At 56.4% G+C, this 23,227-nt stretch overlaps 3 protein-coding genes across 7 annotated transcripts; 2 read left to right on the top strand and 1 right to left on the bottom strand.

Annotated features, from left to right (window-relative positions):
- Positions 1–2,791: 2,791 nt before the first annotated feature.
- Positions 2,792–9,995, bottom strand: SLC52A2 (solute carrier family 52 member 2). Of its 3 annotated transcripts, none has more exons than XM_027600875.2 (5): positions 9,774–9,995; positions 4,558–4,748; positions 3,574–4,444; positions 3,356–3,479; positions 2,792–3,246 (listed from the first exon to the last, which is right to left on the bottom strand). In XM_027600875.2, exons 2-5 carry the CDS (start codon positions 4,685–4,687, stop codon positions 3,034–3,036), a joined length of 1,338 nt encoding a protein of 445 aa, XP_027456676.1. In that variant the 5' UTR covers positions 4,688–4,748; positions 9,774–9,995; the 3' UTR covers positions 2,792–3,033. The 3 variants fall into 3 exon arrangements, with proteins under 3 accessions (XP_027456676.1, XP_027456665.1, XP_027456671.1); XM_027600864.2 differs by lacking the exon at positions 9,774–9,995 and adding an exon at positions 5,126–5,266; XM_027600870.2 differs by lacking the exon at positions 9,774–9,995 and adding an exon at positions 5,117–5,256.
- Positions 5,550–8,653, top strand: FBXL6 (F-box and leucine rich repeat protein 6). The gene is given in 10 exon segments (XM_027600772.2): positions 5,550–5,925; positions 5,928–6,021; positions 6,280–6,438; positions 6,602–6,665; positions 6,964–7,095; positions 7,170–7,277; positions 7,365–7,478; positions 7,547–7,778; positions 7,866–8,112; positions 8,404–8,653. Coding segments are annotated over 10 exon segments (1,608 nt in total). The 5' UTR covers positions 5,550–5,618; the 3' UTR covers positions 8,555–8,653.
- Positions 8,776–10,957, top strand: TMEM249 (transmembrane protein 249). 3 transcript variants are annotated; one of them, XM_027600947.2, is made up of 6 exons: positions 8,776–9,257; positions 9,334–9,484; positions 9,754–9,848; positions 9,958–10,153; positions 10,356–10,441; positions 10,661–10,957. In XM_027600947.2, the coding sequence occupies exons 1-6, from the start codon at positions 8,892–8,894 to the stop codon at positions 10,841–10,843; spliced, it is 1,077 nt and encodes a 358-aa protein (XP_027456748.2). In that variant the 5' UTR covers positions 8,776–8,891; the 3' UTR covers positions 10,844–10,957. The 3 variants fall into 3 exon arrangements, with proteins under 3 accessions (XP_027456748.2, XP_027456743.2, XP_027456759.2); XM_027600942.2 differs by having other exon boundaries at positions 10,658–10,957; XM_027600958.2 differs by having other exon boundaries at positions 10,553–10,957.
- Positions 10,958–23,227: the final 12,270 nt, after the last annotated feature.

Below are 23,227 nucleotides of genomic sequence, written 5' to 3'. Positions count from 1 at the left end.
AGTTGCCAAGAGAATGACTGACTCTCCCCCAAGCAAGAAAAGATGGATCAGCACTGGGTGTCCTAAGGTCTGAGCTGTCCTGAATGTTTCAGGGAGGCATGCTTCACTGTGCGCTCGGCTGTGACGGAGAGCAATCAACTCACCTTTGCTTAAACAAGCAAGAAACTGTGGACCCTCATAACTTGAAAGTCCAAAGATCTAGCTTCAGATGCCACTGGATCCAGGCGATCCCAGGATGTATTCTGGGTTCTGCCTCTCTCCACCTCTCACCCTGCTTGCCTCTGGGGAGCCTTCATTCTCGGGTGTGCTCTGGGAATAGTTTGGGTAGCTTTTTATAGCTCTTGGGATGACTGACACCCTAAGACAGATGTCACGGTAGACCCTGATTTGCTCCATAGGAGCAACGGTCCCTTAGTTCAATCACCGTGGGCAGGAGGATGGACCCCATGGCCGGATCATCTGGGTCAGCCACCCAACAACAGGGTGGGGGGCTGGGTCCTGTGATTGGCACCCCATCAGAACCTTAGTAGCCTCTGAGCTCCCCCGAAGGGGCAGTGGACAGGAGGCCAGTGCTTGGAGTGGGGAAGTCCAAGTGGCCTTGTGGCCTCAGGCAGTTAGCCTCCCCGAGACGGGTGGACATGGACAGAGTGGCTGATTCCGGAATATGGCTGATGACCTGCACTCATTCACTGGCCGGGTCCCAGATGCTCCCACACTTCCATTTTCTGGTGCCACAAAAGCCAGGAGGTCCCTTTGAATTCCACGGAGGAGAGGAAGCCCCTTAGAGGACCATTGTCCCATGTCTTTTTTTTTTAAAGATTTTATTTATTCATTTGACAGAGAGAGACACAGCGGGAGAGGGAGGGGCCCCCGAGCAGATGCTAAGGGAGGACACAACCACTTTACCATCCAGGTGCTGTCGTATCTTCAACCGCATTGGAATCCCCACGTCCTTGGGGACTCCAGTAGGCGAGAGCCACAGGGCCTCTAGTCACTCCACCAAAGCCAGGTGAGGCTTGTCCAGACGTGCACAGGCTCAGTCTCAGGGGAAGTGGCCACACCCCGGGGAAAGGAAGCTGCGCGTGGCAGGCCGCACCCTAGCCGGCCCTTCTCTTGTTCCGAGGAACCGAGGGGCCTGCTCCTGGCGGTGGGACAGGGCAACAGTCGGTCTGCAGCCCAGGTCTTGCTCTTACCCAGGGGGGTCCTCCCCGTGGACAGCCAGATGCCAAAGGTCCTGCCTTGCCCACTGCCTCCCCTCTGGGGTCTCCTTCAAATTCCCCCCAGGCCTGGGTTCGAGAGACCCTCTGGGCAGGGCTGTGAGCCGGAGTCGTGGGCCACCTGCTGCCCAGCTGGAAGCGTGGGTGCCCTGGCGACCACACTCAGTGCTGGGCAGTCATGAGTCGGAAGGGTGTGTCGGGACGGCTCTCAAGAACTCGGCCCTTCCGCATCTCCCTCCCCTTGTTACTTCCTACAACGCACTGACAGGAAGGCCCTGGAGGCTCCTAAGGGCAGTGGCTTCCTCAAATTGTCCACTTCCAGCCCTGACCCCCAGGTTCAGGGCCACCTGCCCCCCTCTCTCCAGGAGACTGTGCATGTCCCACAGGGTCTTACTCCTCTGTGGCCCTTGGGCCTGGCACAAATGCGTATGTGGGCAGAGATGAGGCTCTTGTAAATGCCTTTGAGCGTCGCCCGACGGAAGAGAGAGCAAGAACTGGGAGGCAGCTCCATGAGCTCCAGACCCAGGGTGGGCAAGGGAGGGGGCGGTTGGAGGATGAGGGCAGAGGGTGTATGTGGGGAAGAGGGTGTGCCAAGGCCCGTGGCTACAGCACCCACTCCAACCCCATGCCCTCGTCTTCCTCCCTCTGAATCTCTCCACTCACCACCGCCAAGATGGCTTCTGCAGCTCACCCCCACCTACCAGCTCGGAATCCCAAAGGCAAACAGCCACGTGAACCCTCCACTGCCCCTGCTCCTTCTCCAGGCCATCAGCATCCTGGGAGCCTGGGACCTGGCAGGTGGCCTCCTGTGTTCAGGGCGGGGCTATGTCTGACCCACCTGGGAGCCTGGGCCCTCCCAATACTTGATGCAGCCCCAGACCGGAGGCTCCAGTGGTCAGGGCCTGGGGGTCTCTCCCACCTTCCTGCTCAGCTGCTCCTGCCAGGGCAGGGGAAAGAGGAGACCTTCAAAGGCCCATGTGCAGGCCAACTCAAGGACAGGCAGCTTCTGAAGTTTAAAAAGGGCATCCGGAACCAGAACAATTCTGGGAAGGGGTTGGGGCAGGCAGGGCAGGAGCCACTTTTCCCAGCCCCCACAATCACTTGGGTGAGACCCTTGCAGCAGCAGGCTCCCCACTGCAGAAATGGGGCCCCTTGTCTGTGAGAATAGGATTTCAGTGCCAGGCCAGGCATACTGGATCACAGCTCGGGTGTCCTGCCTCCCCTGCAGAGCCTGGGTCCCCCGTGGGCCTCTGTTTCTGGCCTGCCCCAGAGGCCAAGAGGAGGTGGCAGAAGCCTGAGCCTCTGCCCACTGCAGCTTCCGTCCAATACCCTCTCCGGAGTCCATGCTGCCCCCCTTGCCGGGCTGAGGTACTCCTTTCAGTTCCCTCCGGCCCTTTCTGCAGGAGAACCACCCACCGCAGCTCAGGCTGCAGTCAGTGCTAAGACTCTGCTCCCTGCAGATGCTAGCCGAGCAAAGGCCCACACTGCTATCCCAGGGCTGGGGCAGGTATGGGCTGCTCAGGAGAGATCTATCTGCGCAGAGAAAGGAGCTACAGAAGTTAAGTACTCGGACCCATGGAATAACAGTGATTTATTGTGCAAATCCCACACAGGTTCCAGATCTGGGGCCAAGTTCACAGCCCTAGCTGGGCCCTGGTTCTGGGACTGTTCTGTGGTCCCCACCCTCACGAGCATCTGCTGTGGAGTGCACAGGTGTCCATGAGCATGCCCACATGCGAGGAGGGCCTCCTTGGGTTGTGGGCACTCGGGTGCTGTGGCATCTCAGCCGGACATCACATTCCCCATCTGCCCAGGCTTAGGGGCCGCACTGGTCCACACAGTCCTTCCCGCTGCGGAACACGTGATAGATGCTAGTGGGGGGGAACATGGCGACAGCACCGAGCAGGGAGCCCACCTGGATGGCCACACCAGCTGCCAGCAATGCTGGCCGGCCGCCACCATGCAGCAGGGAACTGGCGGCCACCTTCACGTAGGAGAACACACCCAAACACAGCACCCACGACAGCACCTGGGAGGGCGGACACAGCAGCAGGCTTAGCATGAGGTGTTCCCTGCTATGGGGGCAAACCCCTTCCCCACTGCAACCCTCTTTGCTTCAGTGTCCCCAGTGTACTTACCACAAGGACCACCCCTGCAGAGGTGCCCACCAGCGGCGGGCAAGGGCTCAGGATTGCCAGTGCCATCAGGTAGGCCGCAAAGAGCATGCCCAGCACAGAGAGACCACCTAGCCCTGCCAGAGACCTACAGGGGTGAGCAGGAACTCAGGGCTGGCTGCACCAGGACCCAGCCCCCATCCCTAAACTCTGCCCCGAGTAGCTTGGGGACCCTCGTGTACCTGCACAGCACGCCCATGGCCAGAAAGCAGGCGAGGGGGTTGGCAGCGCTGCCCAACACCACTGCCAGGTGGTAGGCCAGGCGGCCATAGGGCAAGCAGGAGAAGCTCTGCACAGCAGGCAACACACCATTGGTCAGTGCGTTGGTGATGGCCAGCAAGCCCAGCAGGCAGGCACCGTGGACAGAGAGCAGCCGATGGGCCTCAGGGTCTGGGCTGGGAGTGGCGCCTGCGGCTTGGCTCGGTGACTCCTGCAATGGTGAGGCCTCTTCTTCCGCCTCTTCCACTCCCGGGGCTCTCGCCCGCAGGCCACACCCTGGACCCGCTGTGGATGCAGATGGTGGTGATGGCAGTAACAGCAGGAGACCCTGGAAGGCGGCAGCCGAAGTGACCAGAAGGGCGGTCAGCACCCAGAAAAAGGTGCTGGCAGGAAAACGCTCTGGGAAGTTGTGGGGGAGCCAAAGGGTGCCATTGGTGGGAGATGGCAAACATTCAAGGTGGCCTACGCCCTGCACGAGGGCCAGCACACAGGGCAGCAGGGCACTGAGGCCCTGACCCAGGAAGAAGGAGCGCAAGAAGGGAGGTGGTAGGTGGCTCAAGAAGGGCAGGAAAGTGACGTTGGAAGCACAGCAGGCCAGGGCCAGCACCAAGGCCAGCGTTAGGAAGGCCACGGAGTGGAGCTGCCCTGCGACTGGGGCCACATGGTGCCACAGTGGGGCCAGCAGGGCTGTGCCCACCACACTCAGTGCCTGCACCACCTGGATGGGGCCCCGCTCGCTCTTGCCCGGAGCCAGCCGCCTCCACAGGGTCACCACCAACAGACCCAGGTTCCCCACTGCCACAAGCACAGAGAGGTAGGACGGGAGACTCCAGCCTGCAGGGAAGGGAGAAGGCCATGTCAGGGATGGGTGTGAAGGGACGATGAGCAGCTGCAACCCGCCTTACCTGGCACACCTGAACCCCACTTCCCTGCGCACTCCCACTCACCCTCGGGAAGGTCTTTTACCACCAAAGGCAGCTCCACCCAGATCCCGTTGATGGCAGCCCAGGAGCCCATGCCGAAGAGGGCCACCAGCAGGTGGGTCAACACCAGACGGCCCAGTGGGGGTGCTGCCATTCAGCCCAAGGCTGGGCCCTTCAGAACAAGTCAGGGTCACAGACTGCTCCTCTTTCCCCACCTAGATCCAAAGAAAACGCTTCAGCTCTACTGGGAACTGAAGACCTCTCCTACCTTGAAAGAAACAGACAGGGATGCAGGATCACAAGTCAAAGACACAGAACTGGAATCAGAAGGGGGCCCGGCCGCCTAGACCAGGGAACCCGGAGGGTGCCCGGGGGTAGGGCATGGGGATGACAGGAGCCAAACATACCAAACAGCACGGCTAGGTCTGCAGGCAGAGAAGCGCGAAGCCGGGCCCAAAGAGCCCCGACCCCAGAGGAAAATGAGGAAAGAGGGACTCCATCTTCGGGTCTGAGTTGCTGAGACCGCCACCACCCTCACCCCAAAACGGACACGGACTCCGGGACACGGGCACCCCTACGGCACCTCGCACACCTCTGCTGCTTCTGCTTCCCAGTGGGGGTCCGAGGCTTCAGCGAGACCCCGGACAGCAGGAGTGAAGTCGGGCTCCGGGGGCAGGGATGGGTCCGGCGCCGCCCCTCGCTGCGTCGGGTGGCCGGCGAGGAGCTGCCGGGTGCGCTGGGGGACCTGCGCCTCCTGATCCTGCACCTGCGCGCTCCCCGCCCGACAGCCGGTCGTCTCGCCACACTACCAGGGCGCCGCCTCCCGCGCAGCAGCGCGGCTTCAGCGCAGAGCCGGTGGGGCTGGGAAACGCGGCTCCGCCCGAGCGAGAGGGCCAGGTCCCGGGCACTGGAGAGAGCCGCAGGACCGCCAGGCCCCGACATGGCCCATCGCCGGAAGTCCCGTCCCGGAAGCCGAGCGCGGAGCCTGCGCGGAGGGGGTCGGCCTGGGGCTCAGGTCCCGCCTCCGCTCGGAGGCTTCGCCTTTCCCGATACACCGCGGCGGCCGTGGAGCTTGGTTGGGAGCCATGGCTCCCGGGGCGGCGCGGCGGGCCCGGCGCAGGGTCCGGGGCGCGCTGCCGGCCGGGGCGCGGGCTCGCTCGGCCGAGGACTGGTGGTGGGACCAGCTGGCGCCGAGCGGCTCCGGGTACCACCTGCTGCAGTCGGACAGCATGCTGCTGGTGCTGCCGGGCCCGGGGCCTGCCCGCACTCGCGTGCAGAGGCGTGCGGCCCGCCGCACTCAGCGGCTGCTGCCCCCCGCGTCCCGCGCCTCGGCCGCCAAGGCCGCCAAGGCCAGGCCTAGAGCTGCGCCCGCTCCGGAGCCGCAGCAGGGGCCGACCCGGGCTGGGGCGACCGCATCCCCCTGGAAATCCTGCTGCAGATTTTCGGGCTGCTGGTGGCGGCCGATGGGCCCATGCCTTTCCTCGGCAGGTACCCCAGGCCCATCGAGCGCAGCAGCATGGCTCAGGCTGCCCTTTTGCCCACCGAGCGGGCAGCTGAGGCGGGGGCAGAGAGCGTAGCCGAGAGAGCGCAGTCTCTCAGGGGGTCCAGTTAGAGCCCCCAGGGCCTGCGTTTGAGCTAAGGTGGCCGCAGCGTTGTGAAAACGAAGGGGACAGGTCTCTCCTCTTAGAAAACCCCGCAGCAGCGGCCACGGAAGGCCCGGCCCCTCAGCAGAGATTTTTCTCCCAGGGCTGCACGCGTGTGCCGCCGCTGGCACGAGGCCGCCTCCCAGCCCGCGCTCTGGCACACTGTGACCCTGTCGCCCCCGCTGGCTGGCCGCCTCGCCAAGAGCGGAGCCAAGGCCGAGAAGAAGGTTCTCGACTCTCTGGAGTGGCTTATGCCCAATCGGTGAGACATTCCCTCTTTTCTCTATGCCCTCACTTCACTTCTGTGGCTTCTGGAAGCCACAGGCCCATTTCTGTCTCCCTGTACCAAAGTGATGGGTGGGGGAGACGCCGACAGAGGGGCAGCGAGGGGACACGATGCAGCCCTCCCTCTGCCCTCGGCCCAGGTTCTCCCAGCTCCAGAGGCTGACCCTCATCCACTGGAAGTCCCAGGTACACCCCGTGTTGAAGGTGAGAGCTCTAGGCTGCCCTGCACACCAGTGGCAACACTTTGGGGTTGCCCAGTACTTCCAGGGAGTGGGTCAGGCACCTGGAGCCCAGTGTTGCCCCATGGGGATGCCTGCCTGGTTCTCCTTTCCTGTTGTTTCTTTCAGCAGGGAGGTGTCAGAAGTGGAGCTCCCATGTTGGCTGCCAGGGGCAGAAATGAGGCCCTAGCTGAGGCAGAGGAGAGGGTTCGGTGTCAGCCACTGGTTTCTTTCCTTTGCCGACCACAGAGACCCAATCTCTGCTGGTGCTCTGTCTTCCACAGCTGGTCAGCGAGTCTTGTCCTCGACTCACCTTCCTCAAGCTTTCTGATTGCCATGGTGTGACCCCTGACACCCTGGTCATGCTAGCCAAAGCCTGCCCCCAGCTCCACAGCCTGGATATACAGCACTCCATGGTGAGCCCTGTGTCCCCAGGGGTCCTGAAGAAGCCTGGGCCGAAGTGACCAGTACACATGTGCTGGGTTCCCAGGTGGAGTCCACAGCCGTGGTGAACTTCTTGGAGGAGGCAGGGCCCCGAATGCGCAAACTGTGGCTGACCTACAGCTCCCAGACAACAGCCATCTTGGGGGCACTGCTGGTAGGTTGGTGACAGGCAGAAGCAGAGCCAGATGCTGAGCCAGGGCCTGCCAGGCCACTGAGCCTGTGTTCTCTTCCACCTCTGCAGGGCAGCTGTTGCCCCCAGCTCCAGGTCCTGGAGGTGAGCACCGGCATCAATCGCAACAGCACTCCTCTCCAGCTGCCTGTTGAGGCCCTGCAGAAGGGCTGCCCCCAGCTGCAGGTACCTGACACCCCGCCTCTCCCACCTGCCACCCTCCCTCCCCATCTGCAGCCTGGGCCTTGCTCCAGGTGCTGCGGCTGCTGAACCTGATGTGGCTGCCCAAGCCTCCCGGGCGAGTGGTGACTCCTGGCCCAGGCTTCCCCAGCCTTGAGGAGCTCTGCCTCGCTGGCTGCACCTGCAGCTTTGTCAGCAATGAGGCCCTGGGCCGCCTGCTCCACGGCTCCCCTCATCTGCGCCTGCTGGATCTCCGTGGCTGCGCCCGCATCACACCTGCTGGCCTACATGATCTGCCGTGTCAGGGTCAGCTTTCTCTGGATGGTGGCTGGGTGGGAGGGATGTGGGTACCCCCTGCCCGCCCCACAGCTCATGACCATTCTTCGCCTCCAGAGCTAGAGCAGCTTCACCTGGGTCTTTATGGCATGTCCGACCGGCTGACTCTAGCCAAAGAGGGCAGCCACCTGTTGACCCAGAAGTGGCGCCACACTCTGCGGGAGCTGGACTTGAGTGGCCAGGGCTTCAGCGAGAAGGACTTGGAGCAGGCCTTAGCTACCTTCTCAGCCACTCCTGGGGGCTCACCCCCAGCCTTGTGCTCTGTCAACCTCAGGGGCACCCGGGTCACACCAAGCACGGTCAGGTCAGCATCCCCTTCCCCAGTCCCTTGGAGTCGGTATGGCTTGCCTCCCCGACAAGCCTGGCTTGCAAGCTTTGGGTGTCCCAAAGGGGAGCACATATTGGCCAAGCCCCTGCTTAGGATGGCCCTTAGGGACACCACGGGTACTGGGCTTGGGCCTCGGTGGCTGTGGGTGGCAGAGCCAGTCGCGGCACCTGGGCAGAGAGGGCTCCTTACCCTGGCCTAGCCCTGCCAGGGCCGGGGTCTTCTGGGAGCCAGTGGCTCGAGTCCCCATGGCCTGCCCTGCCCTTACAGCTCTGTGATCAGCAGCTGCCCAGGCCTGCTCTACCTCAACCTGGAGTCCTGCCGCTGCCTTCCTCGGGGCCTGAAGCGGGCCTACCGAGGCCAGGAGGAAGTCCAGTGGTGCCTGGAGCAGCTGCTCACCAGCCTGCCCTCCTCCAGCTAGGCAGTCCCAGACCCCTGACCCTCAGAGAGCCAGCGGCACCCTCCACCCTTTTCGCGTTTTGGATGTTTGAGCATTTTGTTACAATAAAACATTTTAGGAGCTCTGCGTGGTCCTTTAGGCGGGGGATGAGCACAGGTGTTGGACCTGAGGGAACCCCGCTAGACCTGGCAGAGAGCTGGCGGGGGGCTCCCAGGGTTCCTGAGGCTGCCTGTGCTCATGCCTTGCTCACTCACTGCTAGGCGTGAATCCTGGACTGAGTGTGTGTATCCTGCCCTCAGGGACACTGAAGTGAGCTGTCTGTGGTTGTGTTTGAAGTTTTGCCTGGGCAAAAGTAGTGATGGGGCGGGGGAGGCCTGCTCAGCCATGGGGTTCAGTGTGGGGAGCCTGCCTGCAGATTCCTCTCCAGCTTCGGCCTGGGATGTCTTGCCACCTCCCTTCCCGTGAGGACTGTGAACCAGGCTATGCAGGGGGCCTCTGGTGGTGTGGGGACTCACAGGGAAGTGCGTGCTCACTTCAGGGCCAGGCCTGGGGAGTCCCCGCAGAAGGAGTAGTCAACACAACAGCCCCTTCTAGAACCCGCTGCCTGGAACTTCTAGAACCCAGGCCTCGCCCAGCCTGGACCACCACCTGGTGTCTCTCCTCCGCCCTTTGTCTGAAGGCGGCTCCTTCCTGGACCGCAGCCCTGGAGGCTTTCTTCCCCCAGGTATCAGTGCGACGGTGAGCCCTGGGCGGTGGCAACCTTCCAGCAGCCCAGCTGACCCCGTCTGTGCCTAACCCAGGCCCCCAAGGGCCGCATTAGCGGCCTGCCCACGACCTCCGGCGGCAAGCGCTTCCAGCTCTGGGCCCTAGGACTCTTCTGCACCGAGCGCCACCTGGCCAAGCGCCTTAAGAACAACAGCTTCTACCCGTTCACACAACAGCAGCCCAATGGTGCGCGTGGACCCGGAACCAGAACGCGGCGGGGGCGGGGCGGGGGCCGACTGTCTGACACCCCCCGTCCGGGTAAAATCCTGCTTGGGTGGGGCAGGGGCCTGGACCTGGGGTCTGATTTGAGTGGGGGCGGGGCCAGGGCCAGGGCCGCCGAAGGTGCCCCCGCGCTGCGTGCGTGTGCGTGCGGCCGACCGAGCGCGGGCCCCTGCCACCCCGGGCGGCGAGCAGGGACCAGCTGTGCTCACGCGCCGCCGCCACGCTGCCCGCAGTCTTCGTGCTCGAGTACTACCTGGACACACTGTGGAAGGGGGCGCTGCTCTTCGTCGTCTGCCTCTTCCTCGTCAGCTTCGGCCTTGTGAGCCAGGTCTGAGCTCCGCGGCCCGCCCCCCACGGCCGGCCTCTTGGGGCTGGACCCCCCTCTCGGTGCTCCACCCCCACGCCCTTGGCGGCTCAGGTCCCCGTGGCTCCCGCAGGTGCTGAAGCAGGAGACGTGGGGCTTCCCCGCGTGCGGCGTGGGCGTTGGCCTGTGGCTCATGATTTCGTCTTTGCCGCGGCGCCGCCTGGTGCTGAACCACATGCGTGGCACATACCACTTCTCCATCCAGGGCCGCACCGTGTGTCAGGGCCCTATGCACCTGGTCTACGTGCGCCTGGCGCTCAGCTCTGACGGTGAAGCAGGGGAGGGTGTGCCAGGAAGCAGCTTGGGAACATGGGGGGTGGGAGGGGGGTGGCGGGCAAGCCAGCCGTATGCCTGCCCCCCCAGCCCTGGTCCCAGAGCCAGCGCCCCCCCCCCCCCCGCCCCCGAGCTCTCGCTCCCCAGAGCCTCCACGGGCCCCAGAGTCCCCAGGCTGAGCTGCTTTCCCCTCTCCAGCCTATGGAAGGTGCTTCTTCCAGTTGGTTCTATGCGGCCACAAGCTAGAGCCGCTGGTGCTGGTGCAGCTGTCGGAACGCTATGAGGTGGGTCCTGCTGCAGTCCGGCCCTGCGGCCCCAGACACACACCACTCCCCTGCTCGGTTCTGCAGGAGGCCTGCCACTGCTTAGGGGCTTAGCATGGGACCATTTCTCAGGCAGAGCGTGAACACCGCGCGGGCCGCAGCCCAAGCCTTAGCGCTGGCAGCTGGTGGAGAGAGCGCCAGGACTGGCGGTCTCCTGACCGCCACCTGTTCCCACAGCAGACGGAATACCTGGGCCGTCACATTGCCCGGAAGCTCAACATTAACTACTTTGACTACCTGGCCACGTCGTACCGGCACGTAGTCCGCCACTGGCCGCTGGGGGCCACCTTCAGCCCGGGCATCGTGCAGCGCAAGACGGGCACTTATGACGAGCGGATCTCCCAGTCGGACCTGGACGTGTGACGCTCCAGGCAGCACCCACCCCCGGCCGCCCCCGCCCCGGGACTGCATTCTCCCTTCCCCGCCAGTCTCTCACCTTCCCCCCACTGGTAGTCTCCCTCTCAATTAAAGCCGTCTCTTGCCACCAGGCGAGTGTTTCCTCTGCGGGGCGGAGGCGGGGGAGGGCACCGGCTCCAGGGTCTCCCCCCAGTGCACACCTCCCAGGGCCTCAGGGAGCAGATCTTGGAGTTGGGTTGGGAGATTGGGGGTGGGGATAGGAGCAGGGTGAGTCAGGAGCGGCAGCCCTCCAGGCGTTTGGACTCATCACTGGCAGGTGTGGGACTCGCCGCCTCTCCCGGTCAGCAGCATTTACCTGGTCCTGTCCGGCCTCGGAAGTGCGGACCAATGAGCGGCATCTAGCAGTCAGAGTCTGGTCAGTCTGAGTCAGTTCCTGGTCCAGTCAGCTGTGGGATGGGGCACAGCCACAGGTCCAGCCTTGTGCCTGGGGGCACATCTTGGGCTAGACCGTCCCCAGAGTGGCAGCTGCCATGCTCCTAGGGAATAAGCTGCAGAGCCTTAGGCCAGGGTTAAAGGCCTGCTGGAACACCAGTCCCATATTCCCTTGTCCAGGGGGCGTCTCCACGATCTGGGTACTGGGAGCCACTGTGGGAGCAGAGAGGGCAGCAGGCCATTGGGGACTCAGGAGGAGTGGCAGCTGGACTGACCATGTGGCTCTCCTGGTCAGCATTTTCCCTCAGGGCCATGCTGGTGACCCAGGTCTTTGGGCACTGTGTCAATGAGTGTCTGGAGCCAGAACCAGCTGCATAATTTGCAGGGCCTCAAGTAAAACAAAAAATGCAGTCTCCTGCTAAAAAGTTATTAATAATTTCCAGAAGGGGGCGCCTGGGTGGCTCAGTGGGTTAAGCTCTGCCTTTCCCTCAAGTCCCTGATCCCAGGATGGGATCTCGCCCAGCATCAGTCTCCCTGCTCAATGGGGAGCCTGCTTCCCCCCCTCCCTCTGCCCCTCCCGCCCCTGCACTTGCACACATGTGCGTGCTCTCTCTCTCAAATAAATAAATAAAATCTTTTTAAAAAAGAATTTCCAGGAGACACTAAAGCATTAAACCCAGTATGGGGTGCCTGGCTGGCTCAGTCAGTGGAGCATGTGACTCTTGATCTCAGGATTGTGAGTTCGAGCCCCACATTGGGGGTAGAGTTTACTTAATTAAAAAAAAAAAAACAAACAGCAACTACAAAACCTAGTATGGGCTCTTCTGAGCTTGGGGTCCTGCATGACTGCCCAGGTCACATGCTATGAGTCTGGTCCTGCCATGGCTCAGAGTCACTCTGTGATCAATACCCAATCCCAAGGCTGGCCAAACTCAGTGGGTGCACAGACACCCCTGCCTTTCTCAGGCAGGATCCAGGAGCTGCTGGAACTGCTTTAGGCAGTCCCAGGGAGCAATTATTACTCATGGCAAAAGTGTAGGGTCTTCTTGCCCTCAGAAGATAAGGTGCAAGTTATCCCAAGACTGAGAGTGCCCTGCTTTTACCAGGGGATGGGCTGGAGAGGGTGAACAGGGTGGTGATGGGCTTGGGACAGGTTGAGGAACAATGTTATGGTGGAAGGTGAGGAGTGGGAGGTGTAGGCCATGGGGCTAGGGTAGTTGGGTAAGTGGCTTTTGCCTGAGCTAGACCCGGGCTGCCGTCAGCTTTGAATGGGTTAGAAAGACATGCCAGTCCCTCGGGCTCTGGATGCTCAGATCTGTCCGTGCTTCAGGTTGGGGACTCAGTTTCATCTAGGAAGGCAAAGTTCCTGCCCTCCTGGAGCTGACAACCTTAAGAGGGACAAACACTGAAGAGCTAACTTGTATACTGCCAAAGTGGCGGGGAAGGGGAGGGGATCCCCGTAGCTAGGGGATCAGGGTAGACCTTTCTAAGGATGCAGCATTTGAGCTGATAAGGAGCTGGGGGCCATGGGGAGCTCTGGAGAAGAGCACCTGTGGAAGGGGATGGGAAGTGTAAAGGGTGTGTTGCAGGAACAAATTTTTGGCTGGGCAGAAGAGGAGAGCATTGGAAACACATTGTGACTGCAAGCAGGATCTCTTTGCCCATCCTCCACTTGTTCCTTAAAAAGAACCGCCCCCCCACGTTTAAACTAGGTATATGGTCCCACAGAATAAAGACTGCATTGCCCAGCCTCCATTACAGATAGATATATGTGGTCTTGAGACGAATTCCTGGCCAATGTGATATAAGAATCGGTATGTATAATTTCCAAACATGTCCTGAAAGGGAGGGGTTTGCCTATCTTTGCCAGTTCCTTTTTTCCCCTCTGGCCTAGAACGCACCCACAATGACTGGAGCTCAAGCACCCATCTTGGACCATGAGGCAGAATGAATGAGTCCCTGAGGAGGGCACAACAACAAGGTAGAATTGTAGAGCTTGAAGACTGCAGCTGCCCTGCCAACCCTGGATGGCTTTCAACTCTTTGCAAAAGAGAAAAACTTCTATGGTTTACACTATTGTTATCTGGAGTTTTCTAATGCTTGTAGCCAAGCCCCTAATTCTAATTAAAAAAAAAAAAAAGATTGTTAGCTTCAAGGGGTGGTGGGGTGTGTGGTTTCGGAAGCTTCAAAGAAAAAGAAAAGGCAAGGTGTGAAATAGTCTTCCCAGAGAATGGAAGACAAACTGGATAAAGAAAGTGTAGTAACATTTTCTGGCTGCATAGAGAGCCCACTTTTAGATGTGTGTTGTAAATTTTTTAAAATTAAAAAAAATTTAAAGCCCAACTCAGGGCTCAATCCAGGACCCTGAGATCATGACCCAAGCCAAAGGCAGACAGACACTTAACCGACTGAGCCACCCAGATGCCCCGTGTGTTGTAAATTTAAAGAACGAGTGAGTGTGGTTTTATGTTTTTCTCTAGCAAAGTTTTGCTGCTCGGATGCAGGTATGGAGTAGGAAGACAGTTTGGTCTAGCAAGGGCTGGGAATTAGTAAGGACAATATTATAAGAGTGTGGGTTCGGGGAAATGATTATAATTTTGGACTATGGGACTTGAGCTGGGAAGGCAGAGTGTGAGGACAAGAGCTGAGGGGCAAAGAACAAGGAGCTTCAGTTCTCTACTGGTATATAACCAACCACCCTAAACTTAAGGGCATAAAACAGCAAATACTTACTCATTGTTTTGTGGGCTGGCTGGGCTCAGCTGGGTGGTTCCTGTCCACACATGTAGCTGGTGTTGCTCATGTGGCTGTATAGCTGGGAGCTCAGCTGGGTCCAGATGTCCAAGTTAACGCCCATCCTCCGGGGCCTCTTTTCAAGTGGTGTCTCATCTTTCAGGAGAGTATTTTGCTACTGGTTTCCAAGAAGACTAGCCCTAGTGGGCCGCATTCCCATTAAGGCTCTGTATGCATCATTCATGCTAATGTCCCAGTGGCCAAGCAAGTCACATGTCCAAGCCCATAGTCAGTGTGGAAAAGGTCTACCAAGTACATGAAAACCAGGAGTTTTATAGGGGGGTCATGAATGTAGGCAGTCCACCACAGTCCACCCTCTGGCCTCTCCCAAGGCTGCCAATATCCCATCACAGCACCCAGCTCAGACCTCAAGTCCAGGATCTTGCATCTAAGTCAGATCCAGGTGCAAATGAGGTTGCTCAGGTATCCTTCCTTGGGTGCAACCCAGCTGTGTGGGTCCTCAGTGCAGAGACCCATGAAACTAAAAGAAAAAAAAAACAAGTTCTTGGGGTACCTGGGTGGCTCAGTGGTTAAGCGTCTGCCTTCGGCTCAGGTCGTGATCCCAGGGTCCTGGGATCGAGCCCTGCATCGCGCTCCCTGCTCCACAGGAAGCCTGCGTCTCCCTCTCCCACTCCCCCTGCTTGTGTTCCCTCTCTCGCTGTGTCTCTCTCGGTCAAATAAATAAATAAAATCTTTTAAAAAAATAAATAAACAAGTTCTTTTTCCCTACAGACACAATATACATTAATGAGACAGGGACAGAATATCTGCAGTAGCCACTACTATTAAAATATGGGGAAGTCTCAAGTGTGGGCTGGATCTAGGGACTTGCATCCAAACAGCAGAGTATGAAAAAGGACAAATAGTAACTTTAGAGTAGAAGAACCTGGCAGACACCACCCTAAGCAAGTAATCACGGTCAGCATCACCAGTGATAAGTCCTACTGACATCATGTCTCTCTGCTGTGACGCAATGAGACCACATCAGGGGCGCCTGGGGGGCTCAGGTTGTCAGGCGTCTGTCTTCCGCTCAGGTCATGACCCCAGGTCCTGGGATCGAGCCCCGCATCGGGCTCCAGCTCAGCAGGAAGCCTGCTTGTCGCTCTCCCTCTGCCTCTCCCCTTGCTTGTGCTCTCTCTCTCTCTCAAAGGAATAAATAAAATCTTAAGAGAGAGAAGACCACATTACCTCTGAGGTCTCCTCCCCAAACCCAGAACTCCAAGCTAATCACAAGAGAACATCAGAAAAACCTCAGTTGAAGGACATTCTACAAAAGTGACTAGTACGCCCCAAAACTGTCAAGGTCATGAAAAAGAAGGAAAGACAGAAATTGTCAGACCACAGGAGACTAAGGAGACTAAACGCAATGTGGTCCCTTGAATTGGTTGCTGAAACAAAGAAAATGTCAGTTAAAAAAAGTGAACTCCAAATAAAGCCTGGAGTTGAGTTAATAGTAACATACCAGTGCTGGCTTCTTGGTTGTGAGAGATGTACCATAGAAATCTAAGGTGAGGATGAGGGAAGAGCATCCAGGAAGTCTCTGTATTATATCTGCAACTTTTCTGTTAATCTAAATTTATTCTAAAGTAAAATGTTTTTTAAGAAAGGTTTTATTTATTTATTTGACAGAGAGAGACACAGCGAGAGAGGGAACACAAGCAGGGGGAGTTGGGAGAGGGAGAAGCAGGCTTCCCGCCGAGCAGGGAGCCCGATGTGGGGCTCGATCCCAGGACCCTGGGACCATGACTTGATCCGAAGGCAGATGCTTAAGGACTCAGCCACCCAGGAGCCCCAAGTAAAATATTTATTTCAAAAAAGGAAGGGGTAGAAAGTGTGTAGCAATTATGGTCAATAGAAATTCGGAAATTCACTTGAGCACGTATGTTGCTAGTCAGCCTGCTGTCCTGCAGGGAAACTTCCTTGATCAGGGTCCATTTGTGCTCTCTGGTGCTAGTCTCCCATGTGGTTGTTCTCAGAGGTTCTGGACTCTGCTCTCTAGCTTCTTGGCTCTCCTGAGCCATCCTTTCTTTTCCGTAGGAAAGTCTTCATGTTGTTGACCTGCTTTCTGCAGACAGAAATTTAGAAGCCTAAAGGTCCTTTTTCATTTTGAACAATCTCTGTCTCTTGTAATCCAAGATAGTATGATTACTTTAAAAACTATGTAGGTTTTAGGGTGGGGGGATGGGGTAACTGGGTGATGAGCATGAAGGAGGGCATGTGATGTAATGAGCACTGGGTGTTTATACAAGACTGATGAATCACTGAACTCTAACTCCAAAACTAACAATACGCTATACGTTAATTAATTGAATTTAAATTTTAAAAAACTATGTAGGTTTTCTATGTACCAAATTATAACCCACTACATTGAACAAGATTTACACCAAGAGATCTCCTCAAGGCAGACCTCATTCTACTTGCATTGCAAGTCACTATATCCAGCTCCCTGATTAGCAGGGAACCTGCTTCTCCCTCTGCCCCCACCTGGCTTGTGTTCTTTCTCTCTCAAATAAACAAATAAAATCTTTTAAAAAAAGATACTGCTTTACATCTCTTAGGGGTCTAAATGAGAAGTCTTATGGCCCCACTTTTTTAAAAAGACTTTCTTTCTTTCTTTGAGAAGAGGGGCGAGGGAAGGAGCAGAGGGAGAGGGACAAGCAGACTCCCCACTGAGCGTGGAACCCAAGGCAGGGCTCTATCTCACCACCCCAAGACCATAACCAGAGCCGAAATCAAGAGTTGGACGCCCAAACCAACTGAGCCACCCAGGTGCCCTCTCATGGCCCCACTTTTGACTTAATCTTCCCACTGAGAAGACATTTCAGGGGTGGTGCTCTGGATTTGATCTTTGCTCAGAGTCTATTCCTTTTTTTTTTTTTTCAAAGATTTTATTTATTTATTTGACAGAGAGAGACACAGCGAGAGAGGGAACACAAGCAGGGGGAGTGGGAGAGGGGGAAGCAGGCTTCCCGCGGAGCAGGGAGCCCGATGTGGGGCTCGATCCCAGGACCCTGGGGCCATGACCTGAGCCGAAGGCAGATGCCTAACGACTGAGCCACCCAGGCGCCCCTCAGAGTCTATTTCTTACTCTGAGTAGCTTTTGCAAGCCAGAGAGACTGGGAATGATAAAAATGTTTTACTTTTCAACCCAGTAAGTCCTAGACTGGAAATATTTTCTGCAAATTCTTCTTGAAAACTAAACAGTTCTCTTTTTAGCTCATTCATCACTTGTGATATCATTCATTGTGAAAAGAAGCCAACTGTCCCCGATTTCCTAGGGCTGCTGGGTGGGTTAGAATGACAGCACTTTATTTTCTCGCAGTGCTGGAGACCACAAGTCTGAAATCAAGGTGTTGGCAGGGTTCATTCCTTCTGGAGTCTCTGAGGAAGAGTCTGCTCCAGGCCCCTCTTCCAGCTTCTGGTGGCGCCCGCGGTCTTTTGCGCCCCTTGGCTGACCTGCCTCTGTCTTCTCACGCATCTCTATGTCTTCATAGGGTGCTCTTCTCTTGCGTGTTTCTTCTCGTAAAATCACCTATTGAATTAAAGGTCCAGCCTACTCCAGTGATGGCCTCCTCTTAACTAATTACATCTGCAGTGAGCTTATTCCCAAATAGCATCACATTCTGAAACACTGGGGGTTAGGGCTTTGATAGATTTTTTTTTTGCAGGGACAGGTGTGTCTCACTTTAGTAGTACACCCCCTCCCGGACATTGCTTTTGAAGAACACTCTAACCCACTATAGAGTTCTTTTGGGATTTGGCGCCTGCTCCTCTTCCCAGACCCACAGCACGTGCTCGGTTAGGTTAGGCTACGATTTCCATTCGAGGCCCTTGTGGTGGGAGTGGGGACAGACTCTAAGGGTGTGTATGAGGTCAAAAGAGGGAAGAGTCCTTGGATCTCTTCAAAGAGAGCAAATTCGCATCAGAGGGCAGGTCTTCTGGTGGTCCAGATTAGGGGTTCTGGAAACTGAAGATGTTCAGGGACCCCCACCCAGCTGTCCTCAGCCCATACATCAGGGTCTCATTCATTCTCAACCAGGACCTGGTCCTGGCACAGCTTTTGCCGTAAGTTTAACTGTCTTTGAAATGACCCTCCCAGTTCCTGGCAACATTCTTTATTCAGAGATCTACTTTGTCTTAATGTAAACATAGCCACCCCAGCCTTCTTTAGTGTTTATGTGGTATATCTTCTCCCATCCTCTTCTTTTAACCTATTTTATATTTATGGTGGGCTTGTTGTAGACAGTCTATAATTGGGCCCTGCTCTTTTATACCACCTGACACCCTCTACCTCGTAGTTGGGGTGCTTGGATCACTTACACTGAACATGATTAGTGCCGTGCTTGGGTTTGGACCGACCGTCTTGCCTTGTGCTTTCTATGTGTCCCAACTGTTCAGTTTTCCTTTTACTTTTTCTGCCTTCTTTTGGATTTGTTGAGAATTTTGTATGATTTATTTTCTTTGTTGGCTTATTAGCTATAACTTGTGCTATTTTAATTTCTTTACTCTTTTTTTTTTTAAAGATTTCATTTATTTATTTGACAGAAAGAGAGAGCAAGTGAGAGCGAGCACACAAGCAGGGGGAGCAGCAGAGGGAGAGGGAGAAGCAGGCTTCCCGCGGAGGAGGGGCCGCTGTGGGGCTGATCCCAGGACCCTGCGATCATGACCGGAGCCAAAGGCAGATGCTGAACGACTGAGCCACCCAGGTGCCCCTAATCCCACATACGTTGTTAATTCTATTTAATCAGCTGATTATCTTTTAAATAACAAGAAACAGGGGCACCTGGGTGGCTCAGTTGTTCAGCGTCTGTCTTCGGCTCAGGTCGTCATCCCAGGGTCCTGGGATCAAGCCCCACGTTGGGCCCCCTGCTCGGCGGGAAGCCTGCTTCTCCCTCTCCCGCTCCCCCTGCTTGTGTTCCTTCTCTCACTGTCTCTCTTTCTCTCTCTCTGTCAAACAAAAAAAAAAATCTTAAAAAAAAGTTTTTACATTTACCTCTTAATTACAATTTCCATACTTTTCATTTTTTTGTAGAGATCTAGATTTTCACCTGGTGTCACTTTCTTCTGTCTGGAGGACTTTCTTTAGGATTCCTTGCATTGTGGGTCAGCTGGTGATGAATTCTTACAGCTTTTTTTTTTTAAATAAAGATTTTATTTACTTATTTGACAAGAGAGACACAGCGAGAGCAGGAACACAAGCAGGGGGAGCGGGAGAGGGAGAAGCAGGCTTCCCGCTGAGCAGGGAGCCCAAAGTGGGACTCGATCCCAGGATCCTGGGACCATGACCTGAGCTGAAGGCAGATGCTCAACGACTGAGCCACCCAGGCTCCCCGATGCCCCAAATTCTTACAGCTTTTGTATGTCTGAAAATCTAGTTAACCTGTGTGTTTGAAAGATATTTTCACTGGGTATCGAATTCTAGGTTGACAATGTTTTTCTTCCAGCACTTTAGAGACGTTGCTCCACCATCTTCTAGCTTGCCTGATTTCTGTGAGAATCTGCTGTCATCCTATTGTTGCTCCTTTGTACACAGCATGTGTTGATTCTTCCCTCACCCCCTGCTGGCTGCTTTCAATATTTCCCTTTATCATTTGACTATGATGTGCTGGGCTGTGGTTTCCTTCCTGTAGCATGTGTTTGGGGCTTCTTGACCTTCTTGGATTTGTACGTTTATAATTTTCATCAAATCTGAAAAATTCTTGGCCATCACTTCTACATTTTTTCCCCAATCCCTCCTCCCTCTCAGGACCACTATCACATGCATATTAGGCCATGTGAAGTTATGCCACAACTCACTAATGCTCTGCTCTTCCTCTTTTTGTCCAGTCTTTTCTTCCTCTGTGTTCTAGAGCAAATATTGAGAGTGTGCAACCCCAGGAGAAGGCCAGGGAGATGAGGGCGGGAAGGTCCAACTGCATTAGGAATTACACAGTTGCCAAACCACCCCACACCAACTTCCAGGGAATGCAGGCAGGATGACGGCTGCCCCTTGGTGGTCCTGACATCCTCTGGTCACCCTCTCTTTCCCACCACTACCACCCCCTCCCCCAGGGCCCACTCTCCTGCCCCCTGCCCCGTGTTTCCTTTAAAGCTTCCCCAAGGAACTGTCCTGGAGGGGAATGGAAGTGTCCTGTGTCTTTTTCTTTTTTTAAGATTTTCTTTGTTTCAGAGACAGAGAGAGAGAGAGGGCACAAGCAGGGGGAGCGGCAGAGGGAGAAGCAGGCTCCATGCTGAGGAAGGAGCGCCACGCGGGGCTCGATCCCAGCACCCTGGGATCATGAACTGAGCCGAAGGCAGACGCTTAACCGACTGAGCCACCCTGGTGTGCAACCTATGTCTTGTTACGAGAGCAACTGTGTTTGTTAAAACTGATGGAACTCCACACTTAAGACTTTTTACTGTATGGAAATTTTATCTCAAGCTTGAAATGAGGCCAGAGGGTCTGAGCAGGGTCAGGTGGTTGTATCCCTTGGAACAAAGTAGGACCTGGGTCACTCAGGGCTGCTGGCCTCTCTGATGGCCCTAAAAGTCAGGAGGCTGAGGGGATATCCTTCCTGAAGCAAGAAGGGGACAGTGCCCCCAGCTCTGGCTGGGTCAACTCAGGGTGAGAGGTGGGGGCTCCCTCAGGCAACTCCCAGGCCCCTGTGTGCTCTCACGTTTTTGTTTACTTATTAAAAGTGACATTTTGTGATATGACATCTGGGGTTGGGGGAGGGATGGGGGAAGAAAGGAAACCAGGTTGGCTGTGAGCCAGCCGGTCTTGGATGATGGTGGTGATGGGCACATGTGGACCCATCCTTGTCTGACTTTCTGCACTTTTGCGCACATCTGATATTTTTATAATAAAACATGTAAAAAACAAAAATGAAAACAAACCCACCCTGAAATTTGCATCTTGTTTAACTTGCATGTCTTTCCCAGTAAGGTCTCTTATTTCTTATGTGGTAAATTGTCTGTTAACCCCTTGGGAGTCTCAGCATCTTTGTTTTGTAGAGTTCATTTACAGCAGCTGTCCTATAATCAGAATATTAATCCATTGTTATACAAATATTTTCTACTACTTTGATATTTGCTCTTTGTTTTTCCTTGTCTTTTTCAAGTAGACATTTTTAGTTGCCTTGGGGTCTCCCTTCTCCCCTGTAGCTCCAAAGCTCCTGCCCCGGCAGGGACCTGTTCTGCCTCATGCCGCTGTCCTCATGACCCTCACCCAGTACACGTCGCCTGTTTTGGTGTCCAGCCAGTCACCAGCAACCCCTCCCACCAACAACCTCAGCCCTGTTGCTGGGCCTTCACTTTCCCTTGGGAACCCCAGCTCCCCTCTGCCCTGCTCTCTTCCTGCCAGCCTTCTCTGGGGGCTGCTTTTTCTCTCCCTACCTCAGCCCCCTAGCCTGGAAGGGGGTACCCACCCGCCCCGTTCCTCACTGTGGCCTGCAGCCCCTTCCCCACTCCTCTCTGCAGCTGTCCCAGCTGATACCAGCCATCGGCTGTGCCCACCACCACCACCAGCCCTTGCTGTGGGCATTGCCCCATCGCTGCGCCAGGTCTGAACTCCTGGTGGTCTCGATTTCCCGGGACCACCCTTCAACTCCCTGCTCCTCAGTCTTGACCTCTTCTTCCTGCCAATGACCTCATCCTCTGCCCCAGTTATGCCCTTGACCCTGTCACCATCTGTAACTGTCCCCCTTCACCCCCACTCTGGCATTTCCTCAACACCCCATGCTCGACCATCACCTCCCCCGCAGCCCGGTCCTGCAGATGCTGACCCCAGCACTCCGGAGCCCCACACTGTCATGTCCTTACCCCTTCCTCACTCCGTTTAGATTCCACAATCATTGTCACACCCTCTGGTCCCAGATGCCCCCTTCAGAAGCTCACCTGGCAAAAGCCCAAACCTGGATGAACCCAACCACTCTTCTTATCCCCACTGGCCTCCCTGCTGCTCCTCAAAAATATACGTTCCCATCTCCTCTGGAATAGAGGCTAAAGCCCACAACTGTCTCCCAGGCCTGGTCTCTGCCCCCTCCTCCTCTCATGATCCAAGCTATCACCTGGTCTACTCATCTTTCTGGTTAGTATCTGTGTCCTGGGCTGGCCATGGGCTCTAGAAGCAGGTGAGGAGTGGCTATTATGAGCTGTGAGTCTCACCTCACAGCTGGGAAACAGAATGAGCAGATCGTGGGTAGCCCACTATGCACACAGGATCCCAACTGGCTTTCAGGAAAACACCCCATCCCACATTCTACCGAAGAGAAGGCTGAGGACGGGGGTGCTGGGGTACCAAGGAGCCAGACCAAAAGAGGCTCCTAGCTAGGGTGGGATCCCGGTAAGCCAGGGAGGGGGATCCAGAAGGAGGAGTGGACCTTCTAGGCTAGGTTAGCCTGGATTGGAGTCCTATTAGAGTGGAGGGGGTGAGAAGGTGACCACAGGGCCCAGGAGTGAGCACACACAGGGATCCTGGCTCTGCTGGGGGCAGGTTGCTGGGGACATAATTCAGTGAGTCTCCCCTTTAAAGCCTGACCTTTCAGCAACATGGGACCTGCTCAGGGCTGGAGGTGGCACGCCCAGAAGCAGAGGGAGATAGAGGGACATAGAACCAACACTGCATCCCCTCATCCCAGCTGGGTAAGAGGTTGGGCCCAGCCGCAACATGAACCCGGACAGAGGGAACAGTTTCTGAGGACCAGAGGCTCTATGGGGGCAGGGTGGACAGACCAACTCCCTGGGTGCTAAGGCCCTGAGGGTTGGAGTAACCCTCAACTGGCTGAGTCCTCTGGGAGCCAAAGCACCCTTGTCTCACCTTGTCCTCTCCTGCAACAAAGCCTCCCCACCAGGCCTCCACCCTCAGTGGGAGAGATTCAGGGTGGCCTCCAGTGGAAGACAGCTGAAACTTTCCAAAAGCATGAGAATCACCATCTCTCCTTCCCCAGTCTCTCCTAGCTGGACCCCAGGACTGGGGCGCAGCGACCTTGGGATGCCGGCGGGGGCAAGAGGGGTGCTGGGAAGGAGGCGGGGTGAGGAGGCCCAAGTAATTGAGACTGGGCCGCATGTGTGTTCTCTCCACCCCGGCCACTGCGGACTGATGGCCAAGGCTTGGGCCCACCTGCCCCTCCCCGCCAGGCGCCCCGAGGGGCTGCGGACTCCACCTGAGCGAGCCCGATCAAGGGC

This window comes from Zalophus californianus, chromosome 4 (genome assembly GCF_009762305.2).
Source record: "Zalophus californianus isolate mZalCal1 chromosome 4, mZalCal1.pri.v2, whole genome shotgun sequence".
NCBI classification, from domain to species: domain Eukaryota; kingdom Metazoa; phylum Chordata; class Mammalia; order Carnivora; family Otariidae; genus Zalophus; species Zalophus californianus.
This window is presented reverse-complemented; position numbering and strand designations above follow the sequence as displayed.

Coding starts and splice junctions, on each gene's coding strand:
- SLC52A2 (XM_027600875.2), bottom strand. CDS start 4,687: ATGGCAGCACCCCCACTGGGCCGTCTGGTGTTGACCCACCTGCTGGTG. Junction 4,445..4,557: donor GGTAAAAGACCTTCCCGAGG/GTGAGTGGGAGT, acceptor CCTTCCCTGCAG/GCTGGAGTCTCCCGTCCTAC. Junction 3,247..3,355: donor CTGCAGGGGTGGTCCTTGTG/GTAAGTACACTG, acceptor CCGCCCTCCCAG/GTGCTGTCGTGGGTGCTGTG.
- TMEM249 (XM_027600958.2), top strand. CDS start 8,892: ATGGGGCGGGGGAGGCCTGCTCAGCCATGGGGTTCAGTGTGGGGAGCC. Junction 9,849..9,957: donor GCTTCGGCCTTGTGAGCCAG/GTCTGAGCTCCG, acceptor TGGCTCCCGCAG/GTGCTGAAGCAGGAGACGTG. Junction 10,442..10,552: donor AGCTGTCGGAACGCTATGAG/GTGGGTCCTGCT, acceptor ACCATTTCTCAG/GCAGAGCGTGAACACCGCGC.